This window comes from Microtus oregoni, unplaced genomic scaffold (genome assembly GCF_018167655.1).
Source record: "Microtus oregoni isolate MIOR12 unplaced genomic scaffold, Mior012 000046F_ref0000063, whole genome shotgun sequence".
NCBI classification, from domain to species: domain Eukaryota; kingdom Metazoa; phylum Chordata; class Mammalia; order Rodentia; family Cricetidae; genus Microtus; species Microtus oregoni.
This window is the reverse complement of record NW_024543220.1, coordinates 9,974,074-9,985,866: the sequence shown is the minus strand read 5'-3', so window position 1 is coordinate 9,985,866 and position 11,793 is coordinate 9,974,074. Positions and strand designations below refer to the sequence as shown.

Below are 11,793 nucleotides of genomic sequence, written 5' to 3'. Positions count from 1 at the left end.
AAGTGGTTACGAGGAAATGTGGGCGCTGGGACTCGAACTCGAGCTCTCCGAGCATTCTTCCCCAGCACCTTATTATATGTCTTGTTTCCTAAACCTGATTCCTACCTATTCCTTTTATCCCACGCGATGGGATAGTCTCCTACATAGGGCCTTGTGTTCACTGAGAGCAGCATTTGCGCACCGACCATCAGGGGGCAACAGAGGGCTTGTGTCTGAAAACCTGGTCCCCGGAGTGTCCGCAAAGAGCCTGCGCGATTTGAACCCTCCCAGCCACCGTTAAGCTCGATCCGGAAGAGCTCGACTCTTTCCGGGTTTCGCGGCTTTGAAAGCCAATTTGGGGCTACCCAGTCCGGCACTCTGGACTAGGATTGTTTACGGCCGCCGGCGCGGGCCCGTGGCGCTGCAGATCTCTTCCTGGCCCCGCCGCCGTCCTGGCTGCTCTGCAGCCTGCGCGCCCGAAGCGGGACGCGTCGCCATGGCGACGCCGGCGGGGCTGGAGCGATGGGTGCAGGAGGAGCTGCACTCGGTGCTGGGGCTGAGCGAGCGGCACGTCGCGCAGTTCCTGATCGGCACGGCGCAGCGCTGCGCCTCGGCTGAGGAGTTTGTGCAGCGCCTGCGCGACACCGAAACGCTGGACCTGGGAGGGCCGGCACGGGACTTCGCGTTGAGGCTCTGGAGCAAGGTGTGTGCCGCCGGGGCGGGGCGGGCCACTCGCAGCTCAGGGGGACCGCTTCAAGTACACGCATCTTGCTTTTCGAGACCGAGTGTAGCTGTCTCTTCTAGGGATGCCTGGAACTTTGAAAATGTAGTACACAAGCTGGCTTCGAACTTGCAGAGAGACCCACCATTCCTGGCTCCGCCAAACATCTGTCTTTCTCCCGTTACCTAGCTACTGTGGTAGGTGCGGGGCATACAGCTCTGTGGAGAAGACTTAGGAGAGAGGGATCTGCGAACGTCTTTAAACCTAGAGCCCTTGTTAGTTACCCACATACTCCAGCGCTGAGGATGTCTCTCAGGTGGTAGAGTCTTGTCTAGCATACAGTAAGTCTTGGGTTAAGTTTCAAGTCCTGGGAAAAAGTCACTGAGAACAGAGCTATGGGAATTAGCAATTAAAAGTTAGGATGGAGGCTGGGAGAGATGGCTTAGCAGTTAAAAACCCTTGCTGCTCTTCCAGAGGACTTAAGTTCCCAGCAGCCAGCTCTAGTGGCACACAACGACCTGTAATTACAGCTCCAAGGGGATCTGATGCGCCTTCCGGCCTTTGCCAGGGCTCCATACCCATACACATAAATGGATAACAATAAATCTTAAAAAGAAAGTGGGTTGTGGAATGTAAACTACTTGAACTCTGAGCCTTTTTTTTTATTCTATTGTGGGACTGGAGAGATGACTCAGAGATCAAGATCGCTGGCTGCTCTTCCAGAGATCTCTGGTTCAATTCCCAGCACCCACATGGCAGCTTACAGCTGTCTGTAACTCTAGTTCCAGGGAATTTGACACCCTCACATAGATACACATGCTGGAAAAACACAAGGCACATAAAAGTAAAAATAATCATTAAAGTTTCAAAAAATTCCATTGTGTGTGGATATCAGAGGACAGCCTGTGGGTGCTGAGTCTCGCTCTCCACCATAGGGTAGTTTTTAATAATCATTTGATAGATGGGTTCCCGGAAGGAAGTTCAGAAGCGAAGGGCCCTGTTGAGCTGAGAACATGGAGCAGAGAATGATGAAGATTGGTTTAAGATAAAGGCAAATGAGCCGGGCAGTGGTGGCACTTGTCTTTAATCCCAGAACTCAGGAGGCAGGGGCTGGTGGATCTCTGAGTTCAAGGCCAGCCTGGTCTACAGAGCTAGTTCCAGGACAGGCTCCAAAGCTACAGAGAAACCCTGTCTCTAAAAACAAAGACAAACAAACAAACAAAAGATAAAGGCAAACGAGAGTGGTGAAGTCAGGAGCTGCCACACCAGCGTGTTTTCTACTGGCAGGTGCCACGGAAGGCCGTGGTGGAAAAGCCAGCTCGGGCAGCTGAGCGAGAGGCCCGCGCCCTGCTGGAGAAGAACCGATCGTATAAGTTGCTGGAAGACAGCGAGAGCGATGAGGAGGCAGTGGGCAGGGACGCGAGCAGTCTCCAAAAGAAGCGGAGAAGACGGAAACACCTCAGGAAGAAGCACCACGGGGAGGAGGAAGAAGAAGAGGAAGAGGTTTCCGAAGTAGGAAAGGGAAAGTCAGGGTAAGTCTGAAGCGGGGAGAGAGGGAATCGGAGCAGGTGTTTGGCTGCAGGGAGGATAAGCTTCCTCGATACCCCTCTTTGACGCGCTGGGCTGGGTTCAGGGGGAGTAAGTCACCCGCGGAGGACAAGCCAGCCTCAGAGGATGAGTGGGAACGGACGGAGCGCGAGCGTCTTCAGGACCTGGAGGAACGGGATGCCTTTGCCGAGCGGGTTCGTCAACGGGACAAGGACCGGACCCGGAATGTTCTGGAGCGGTCAGACAAGAAGGTGAGCTGAAGAACGATAAACCTGGATGTGGTTGCAGAGATGTCTCTGGAAAGACAAGGGTTGTCGCTAGGCTTTCTGTGTGGGGCAACAGGGTCCTGTGGGCTTTCTGGTTAGGGCTCTCCCTGCCTGGTTGAAATCACAGAGGCTCCTCACTGAGAAGGGCAGTGAAGGACGTTTGTCATTCTGAGGGAATGGTCAGAGATGTGGGTATCTTTGGCCTCATGACCCTCTACTTGATTTCTTCTTCTAGGCTTATGAAGAGGCTCAGAAACGCCTCAAGATGGCTGAAGAAGACCGGAAAGCCATGGTGAGACCCTGTGTTCAAGAAGCAAGATCCAAAGACAAGAGAAAGACTGATGGAGTTGTTTGGCCGTAGCAGGAAGTGTTTCAGAGGGATTCCGGTGAAATGCGGGTGGATGGTCAGTCTCTAAAAGAGGGGGCCTGGATGACAGGAACCAGCAAAGAATGGGCTTGGTTTGTAAAAAGAAGAAAGTGACAAACCCTCTTGACTCTGTAAGATCAAGTCATAGTGTTTGTGAATAAAATCTGACTTTTCCTGTCCCCAGGACTTGATGCATACACGAAGCAGCTAGTATCAAATGTCTCACTGCTGCCCTCTTTCCAGTTTCCCACACTCCTCTTGTAGGGAACTGTGTTGCTGCTCCTGTAGGATGAGGATTTGACTGTCTTTCCCGACCCAGGTCCCTGAGCTCCGGAAGAAGTCTCGCCGAGAATACCTGGCGAAGCGGGAGCGGGAAAAGCTGGAGGACCTGGAAGCAGAGCTGGCTGATGAGGAGGTCCTCTTCGGGGACGTGGAGCTGAGCCGCCACGAGCGCAGGGAACTCAAGTATAAGCGACGAGTGAGGGACCTGGCCCGGGAGTACCGGGCGGCCGGCGAGCAGGAGAAGCTGGAGGCCACGAACCGCTACCATATGCCCAAGGAGACTCGAGGCCAGGTGAGGGAGCCCTTGCTGCTCCTGAGCGAAGTGCTTGTGGTGGCTGGTCCGGGCCATCCATCTTCAGGCACGTCGGTTTGCCTCTCTCCATAGCCAGCTCGAACTGTGGACGTCGTGGAGGAGGAATCGGGTGCCCCAGGAGAGGAGCAGCGGCGCTGGGAGGAGGCCCGGCTAGGTGCCGCGTCTCTTAAGTTTGGGGCCCGAGACGCCGCCTCGCAGGAGCCCAAGTACCAGCTGGTGCTGGAGGAGGATGAGACCATTGAGTTTGTCCGTGCTGCTCAGCTCCAGGGTGACGAGGTGAGAGGAGGAGTCTGGGATGTTGGGAGGGCCCTCTGAAGATGGTGGGGACTTCACTCTCCACCCCCTTCCTCAGGAGCCGACCTCAGCTCCAGCCCCGTCAGCCCAGGCCCAGCAGAAGGAATCCATCCAGGCCGTGCGCCGCAGCCTGCCGGTGTTCCCCTTCAGAGAGGAGCTCCTGACCGCCATTGCCAGTCACCAGGTCCTCATCATCGAAGGCGAGACTGGCTCTGGGAAGACCACACAGATCCCACAGTACCTCTTTGAGGAGGTCAGTCATTGCAGCCAAGGCCCAATGTCGCCAAGGGCCCAGGCCTTGAGTCAGACCTGGCAGATCTTTGTGTGATGGTTGGCGGAGTCCTGTCCTGTCCACCCAGTCATGAGGCTTTTCAGACAGGCTGGGGGAGCTGGCTCGGCACCCCTCGGGGCCCTGGTTTTCACTCACCTGCTCTCTCCTGACTTAAATCTTTCGTCTCTTCTCTTCTCCCTGCCTTGCCTGGCTCAGGACAGCATCTCTGTCAGAGGATTACCTCTTTCTCCTCTCCTCTTAGGGCTACACGAAGAAGGGTATGAAGATTGCGTGCACCCAGCCCCGGAGAGTGGCGGCCATGAGTGTGGCTGCCCGAGTGGCCCGCGAGATGGGTGTGAAGCTCGGGAATGAGGTGAGTTCTTCAGGGATCCAGGAGAGGGAAGCCTCAGGTCTGGGCCCCGGTCGGTCGGTCCTTCTTACCGCCTCGCCGTCTCGGCACCGGTCGGTCGGTCCTTCTTACCGCCTCGCCGTCTCGGCACCAGTCGGTCGTCTTTACCACCTCGCCGTCTCTGACCAGGTTGGCTACAGCATCCGGTTTGAGGATTGCACGTCTGAGCGGACCGTTCTGCGCTACATGACAGATGGGATGCTGCTCCGGGAGTTCCTCTCTGAGCCTGACCTTGCAAGCTACAGGTACGCTTTGTACCTGCCTCTCTGCGGATGCACGGCCCAACTGCTGGGCTGCCTGCTCCCCCCAACTTTCTTCCCGGAGCAGGGTGGCCGCTGTCTGTTCACTTAACACACCAGTTCTTTTTAGTGTATTGAAACACGGTTTTGCTTTATAGCCCAGGCAGGCCTGGAGCTCACTGTGTAAGCTGAGCTGGTCTCAGTCTTGTAGTCTCAACACTGAGCTCATGAGAAAGAGCCACCATGCCAAGCAGTGTGTGCTTTAAGGCACGGTCCCACTCCACTTCTGCAGTAGAATAGCTGTTCCCGACTGACCCAGAGATGTCTGACTTCTTCCATTTCTGCTTCTAGGCAGTTTCCTGCCTTTTGGCTTTATTACATTTGAAAAGAAAATTTTGCTGGGCGGTGGTGGTGCATGCCTTTAATCCCAGCACTTGGGAGGCAGAGGCAGTCAGATCGCTGAGTTTGAGGCCAGCCTGGTCTCCAGGGTGAGTTCCAGGACAGCCAGCACTGTTTCACAGAGAAACCCTGTCTTGAAAAACAACAACAAAAAAAAATCCCTATTTTTGTGTGTGTGTATGTAAGTGCATGTGTATGCGTGTGTGTGTATATGTGTGTATGCGTGTGTGTGCAATGGCATATGTAGTGGATCAGGAAGCAGCCTGCAGGGGTCCATTCTCCCCTTTCACCACGCAGCCTTGATGGCCAGCACCTTTACTGCTGGATCATTTTACCCGTACTATCTTGACTGCTTTTCTTTTTTCTTTTTTTTTTTTTTTTTCGGTTTTTCGAGACAGGGTTTCTCTGTGGTTTTGGAGCCTGTCCTGGAACTAGCTCTTGTAGACCAGGCTGGTCTCGAACTCACAGAGATCCACCTGCCTCTGCCTCCCGAGTGCTGGGATTAAAGGCGTGCGCCACCACCGCCCGGCTTGACTGCTTTTCTTGACCAAGTCCAGGATGGGTCATAGCTCACAGAACCCTGGCCCTTCTCAGCATCTGTCAGAATCCTATGACTGGAATACTTGACTCCTCCCCCTCCTCCTTTTTAGTCCCACCCACTCCTTAGCCCCGCCCCTCTCCCATCCAGCTCCCTGCTTTCCCTCACTTTCCCTTCTCCCTCACCCCTCTCCCCTTTCCTCCCCCAGTGTGGTGATGGTGGACGAAGCCCACGAACGGACTCTGCACACGGACATTCTCTTCGGGTTAATTAAGGATGTTGCTCGATTCCGCCCTGAGCTCAAGGTCCTGGTAGCTTCAGCCACACTGGACACGGCCCGTTTTTCCACCTTCTTTGATGACGCCCCCGTCTTCCGAATCCCTGGACGCAGGTTTCCAGTTGACATCTTCTATACCAAGGTGCCCCTTGGGAGGATGGCGTCACTGTGAGGCGGAGGAGCTGGGGCCGGTTTAGGATGCTGTCCAAGGGAAGGGTCTAATGTGACACCAGGGTGGGGGTAAAAGACATGCTGAGGAGGGAGAAGAGTCTGAGCTGGTGGCCCTTTGTGACCCGAACCTTCCTCCTCAGGCCCCAGAGGCTGACTACCTCGAAGCCTGTGTTGTGTCTGTGCTGCAGATCCACGTGACGCAGCCCCCTGGGGATATACTCGTGTTCCTGACAGGGCAGGTATGCGCTGTGGTGGGAAGCGGGTGGATGGGTGGACTGTTTCAGGGAAGGACAGGGCTGGTGTGTGGGTCCTGTGACCAGGACTCCTGCCCTCCTGCTCTCCATCCAGGAGGAGATTGAGGCTGCCTGTGAGATGCTTCAGGACCGCTGCCGTAGACTGGGTTCCAAAATCCGGGAGCTCCTGGTGCTGCCCATTTATGCGAACCTGCCCTCCGACATGCAGGCTCGCATCTTCCAGCCCACACCCCCCGGGGCCCGAAAGGTCAGTGGGGGAAGCCTTTGCTCCTCACCCTGCTGCCCAGGCAGTGAATATCGAACAGGGCGTATGCTGCCCTTGTTTACCCGGCTGTCGGGCACAGCTGAGGCGCAGCCAGGCCCTCACCTTCCGGTCGGAGAGAGGTGAAGTTAGCGGTAGCTGAGAGATAGCGAAGCTTCAAGTTTAGTGGGCTGAGGAAGCCTTTGTTTGCCAGGACATAGGGTCTGAGTGACCCTTGATAAAATGGCTGGGAGGACCCGGAGGAAAGCAGGCGTGCCTGTGAAGTCAGGAGTGGGTTTGAGGGTTTTGAGTGCTTCCGCAGTCAAAGCTGTAACAGCCCTGTCTGTCCTGGAACTAGCTCTGTAACCAAGGCTGGCCTCAAACTCACAGATCCGCCTGCCTCTATCTCTCAAGTGCTGGGATTAAAGGCTATGCCGTCATTGTCTAGCTTCACTCAGATTTTAAAAACCAAAGGATTTTAAGTAGACTTATGGTTCTCATTGAGCAAATATTTATCGAGGGCTTGGGGATGTGGCTCAGTGTAAACACGCGCTCAGCATGCATGAGGCCCCGGCGCCGAGGCCCAGGACTGCTGCGTGGGGAGGATATTCCGATAGGCAAAGTAAGACTTACAGTCTGGTGGGAGGAGACGTAGGCATGTAAGTCTGTGTCAGTTTGTACTGAGGACAGTGAAGAGATTCAGGACAGCACGGGAAGGTGGAAACAGAATCAGGGCTGAAGGGAGGAAGAGCAGAAAGTCTATTTCCAGTGGTGGAGGGAGGCTGCTCTCCAAAGGCCAGGGTGGAGTGGAGGAAAGGGGGTGGCCCAGGCTGCTGTCCAGGAGGACTGCTCTGCTGACAGACAGGCTGGTGTAGATCATCTCATAGGAGAGTGTGCCTGCAGGAGTCACTGGGCAAGCACACATGGAGGGCTTGAGCAGCCCAGGGGGGGTGCGGGAGGGCGCTAGAGGGCGCTAGATGGGGGGATCAGGAGTCACTGGGCAAGCACACATGGAGGGCTTGAGCAGCCCAGGGGGGGTGCGGGAGGGCGCTAGAGGGGGGGATCAGGAGTCACTGGGCAAGCACACATGGAGGGCTTGAGCAGCCCAGGGGGGGTGCGGGAGGGCGCTAGAGGGCGCTAGATGGGGGATCAGGAGTCACTGGGCAAGCACACATGGAGGGCAGGAGCAGCCCAGGGGGGTGCGGGAGGGCGCTAGAGGGGGGATCAGGAATCACTGGCGCGGAGGGCGGGAGCAGATGGTGGTGGAGAGGTGGCGCAGGGTCCTTGACATCCCATCCTCCATCTCTGAAGAAAACCCCTAAATTCAGTTTTACTTCTTTGGTATGCCCCTCTGACTGCCACTCCAGACCTGCCTCACCTCATCGCTTGGCCTTTGGACGCTGTCCCTCATTGCATTGAACTTTCCCAGGTGTCTAGTGAGCTGGTCTCTGGCTGACTCTGTCCTCTCACTTAGGTGGTTGTGGCGACAAACATTGCAGAAACCTCGCTCACCATCGAAGGCATCATTTATGTGCTGGACCCAGGGTTCTGCAAGCAGAAGAGCTACAACCCCCGGACAGGCATGGAGTCTCTCACCGTCACGCCCTGCAGCAAGGTCAGCCCGCATCTCTGTGAGGTCCAGGGAGGCAGATTGTCCCCCAGAGTATTTGAGGACAGAGTTCAGTGGTCTAAATACTCCAGACTTTTGAGTCAACACCGCCCTGGCCATGTGTTTGCCTCGGCTTTCTTTCTAGGCCTCAGCCAATCAGCGGGCTGGCCGTGCAGGTCGGGTGGCTGCAGGGAAGTGTTTCCGCCTGTACACAGCCTGGGCCTATCAGCATGAGCTGGAGGAGACCACAGTTCCTGAGATCCAGAGGACAAGCCTGGGCAACGTTGTGCTACTGCTGAAGAGCCTAGGTGACTGGGCTGCCAGGGTGGGTGGGGGGCGGGTGCTGGAGCTGGTGTGTGGGGGGGACTCTAGCTCGGGGAGGACTCCTTTCCACGCTCCCTTCTCTCCAGGGATCCATGACCTGATGCACTTTGACTTCCTGGACCCTCCGCCCTATGAGACCCTGCTGTTGGCTCTGGAACAGCTGTATGCACTTGGAGCCCTCAACCACCTTGGAGAACTCACCACGGTGAGGAGCCGGCGTAGGCTGGGACAGAGTGAAGGAGAGTCTGAAGGCTCTGGGAACCCCTGGGTGTTGCCAAGGACTCTTGTAGTGGTGGAAGAAACCTGAGGAAAACCGGCCTCACCTTTCCCTTTCTTTTAGTCTGGTCGAAAGATGGCAGAGCTGCCTGTGGATCCTATGCTGTCTAAAATGATCTTGGCGTCCGAGAAGTGAGTCTGACCCACCCAACTCCTGGCACAAACTGGCCACACCGTCTCGGTCTCAAGTGCCACCTCTCTCTTCTCTTCTTTAATCTCACTTGGGAATCAGAGGCAGACGGATCTCTGTGAGTTCAAGGCCAGACAGTTCCAGGGCAGCCAGGGCAGTTACAAAGAAGTAAGACAGAGAGAGCTCAGAGAGCTCTGTCCATCCGTTCTCGTTTGTCCTTTGAGGTCTGGCTGTGACCTCATCTCTTGCTGCCCTCCCCAGGTACAGCTGCTCAGAAGAGATCCTGACAGTGGCCGCTATGCTGTCTGTCAACAACTCCATCTTCTACCGTCCCAAGGACAAGGTCGTCCATGCAGACAATGCCCGCGTCAACTTCTTCCTCCCTGGTGGGGACCACCTGGTTCTGCTAAATGTGTACACACAGGTCACTGGGAAAGGGGAATTTGGGAAGCGTGGGATACTTCTTTTTTGAAAGATTTATTTATTATTATGTACACAGTCCTCTGCCTGCATGTAGAGGGCACCAGACCCCATGACAGATGGCTGTGAGCCACCATGTGGGTGCTGGGAATTGAACCCAGGACCTCTGGACGAGCAGCCAGTGCTCTTGGCCACTGAGCCATCTCTCCAGCCCCCAAGGATGGGATCCTTCTGTCCTGATGTTAAAGCTTAGGCCTTTGTCTTGGCAGTGGGCTGAGAGCGGCTACTCTTCCCAGTGGTGCTATGAGAACTTCGTACAGTTCAGGTCCATGCGCCGAGCCCGGGATGTGCGAGAGCAGCTGGAGGGGCTCTTGGAGCGTGTGGAAGTCGGCTTGACTTCCTGCCAAGGAGACTATGTTCGTGTGCGCAAGGTCAGGGTTCTTGTTAATGTTTTGTCTTTTTTTTTTCCTCTTTTTGTTTTTTTCAAGATGGGGATTCTGTTGTGTAGTCTTGGCTGTCCTGGAACTCGCTCTGTAGACCAGGCTGGCCTCAAAGGTGGAGATCCACCTGTCTCTGCCTCCCAAGTGCTGGGATTAGAGACATGTGCTTCTTAAACCCACTTTTGCGGGCACACAGCAGTTCCCCTACCTCAGCTCTTTCCTGGTATTTACTGGAGCCTAGACAGTACGTCAGTGGGTTCCTCACCTTTCTAGTTCTCCAGGAAGCTGAGCTCAGAGGTGGTAAGTGGAAGGCCCCCAGATGGTGCCTAACGGTATTTTCTCGCCTGCTCCTTAGGCCATCACTTCGGGTTATTTTTACCACACTGCAAGGCTGACTCGGAGTGGCTACCGCACAGTGAAGCAGCAGCAGACGGTGTTTATCCATCCCAACTCCTCTCTCTTTGAACAGCAGCCACGCTGGCTGCTCTACCACGAGCTTGTCCTGACAACAAAGGAGTTCATGAGACAGGTGAGGGACCCGCTCGCTCAGGTGGGGAGAGACCAGAGTTCATGAGACAGGTGAGGGACCCGCTCGCTCAGGTGGGGAGAGACCGGAGTTCATGAGACAGGTGAGGGACCCGCTCGCTCAGGTGGGGAGAGACCGGAGTTCATGAGACAGGTGAGGGACCCGCTCGCTCAGGTGGGGAGAGACGGGGAGACAGTATGCTGGCATCTTAAGCTCAATTCATATTTCTGGGACTGACATTGAAACAAGGTTTATTAGTTTAAATGTAATCAAATTTAATGTATGCTTGGGGTGTAGTCAGTGATAGTCCTTGGCACCATTACAAATAAATATAAAAAATCTTTTCTTGCAATTGTTAATGCCTTCCAAGATCTGAGAATTGTAATTCATTCAATAAATAGTTGAAGCTGTGTCTACAGGCAGAGGTCTGTAGTCCCTGCTGCTCAGGATGGGGCAGGACAACACACATTCAAGGTCTGCCTAGGTAACGTAGAATGTGGGTCTGGAGCAATGGCTCGGTCATTTAGAGCATGCACTGCTGTTGCAGAGGACCCAGGTTCAGTTCCCAGCATCCATAAATCAAGCAGCTCACAACAGCCTGTACTCCAGTTCAGTTCCAGGGGATCCTCCGTCAGCCTTGCCTGGTCTCTGCAGGCTCTGCACTCATGCACACTCAGACACCTACACACACATATCAAAAGAAATAGAACTAGAGAGATGGTTTCACAGTTAAGAGCACTGACTGCTCTTCTAGAGGACCTAGATTCAATCCCCAGCACCGAACATGGTGGCTCACAACAGCCTCTAACTCCAGTTCCAGAGGATCTGACACCCTCTTCTGGCCTTCTTGGGCACCAAGTATGCAGGTAATATATAAACATGTGCAGGCAAAGCACCCATACACATAAACAATGTTTTAGATGTGGAAGAAACTTAGAGGGAGAGCTGAGGATACCTCAGTGACAGTCTTCTGTAGCAAGCACGAGAGCTTTGGTTCCTCTCCTGAATAAAGAAAATGTGCACTCAGTAGTGGAGCTGGAGAAGCAAATGAAGCAGATGACGTCTGCCCCGACAGAAGGCTTCTCGGGACTCACCTGCTGTCCGGAGCATGTCAGGGTGTGTCTTCCGTTGGCATGAAACAGCCTCAGTCAGAGGGGAAAGAAAAGCCTTTTTAACCACACAATGAAGATTCTGGCTGGAAGTAAAGGAATCCTACTGCTCTGTTCCCTCGTTAGGTACTAGAGATCGAGAGCAGCTGGCTTTTGGAGGTGGCTCCTCACTACTACAAGGCCAAGGAACTGGAAGATCCCCATGCTAAGAAAATGCCCAAAAAAATAGGCAAGACACGAGAAGAACTGGGCTAGAAGATGACGAACGGACTGGACCACACAGCTTCCTATTTCTTCCATACTTTATTTAATACCTACTAAATAAAATTATTTTTGGAATGAAGCGTGTGGGAACTTTGGGACCCAGAGAAAGTGACATGAAACTGTACC

The 11,793-nt window shown here is 54.5% G+C and overlaps 1 protein-coding gene across 1 annotated transcript; it reads left to right on the top strand.

Moving 5' to 3' along the window:
• Positions 1-321: 321 nt before the first annotated feature.
• Positions 322-11,776, top strand: Dhx16 (DEAH-box helicase 16). The gene is made up of 20 exons (XM_041634715.1): positions 322-682; positions 1,988-2,232; positions 2,334-2,499; positions 2,750-2,806; positions 3,201-3,455; positions 3,549-3,752; positions 3,829-4,023; positions 4,304-4,414; positions 4,580-4,695; positions 5,835-6,045; positions 6,215-6,313; positions 6,423-6,575; positions 8,044-8,184; positions 8,324-8,486; positions 8,589-8,707; positions 8,843-8,910; positions 9,170-9,332; positions 9,598-9,759; positions 10,124-10,297; positions 11,530-11,776. The coding sequence occupies exons 1-20, from the start codon at positions 476-478 to the stop codon at positions 11,656-11,658; spliced, it is 3,138 nt and encodes a 1,045-aa protein (XP_041490649.1). The 5' UTR covers positions 322-475; the 3' UTR covers positions 11,659-11,776.
• Positions 11,777-11,793: the final 17 nt, after the last annotated feature.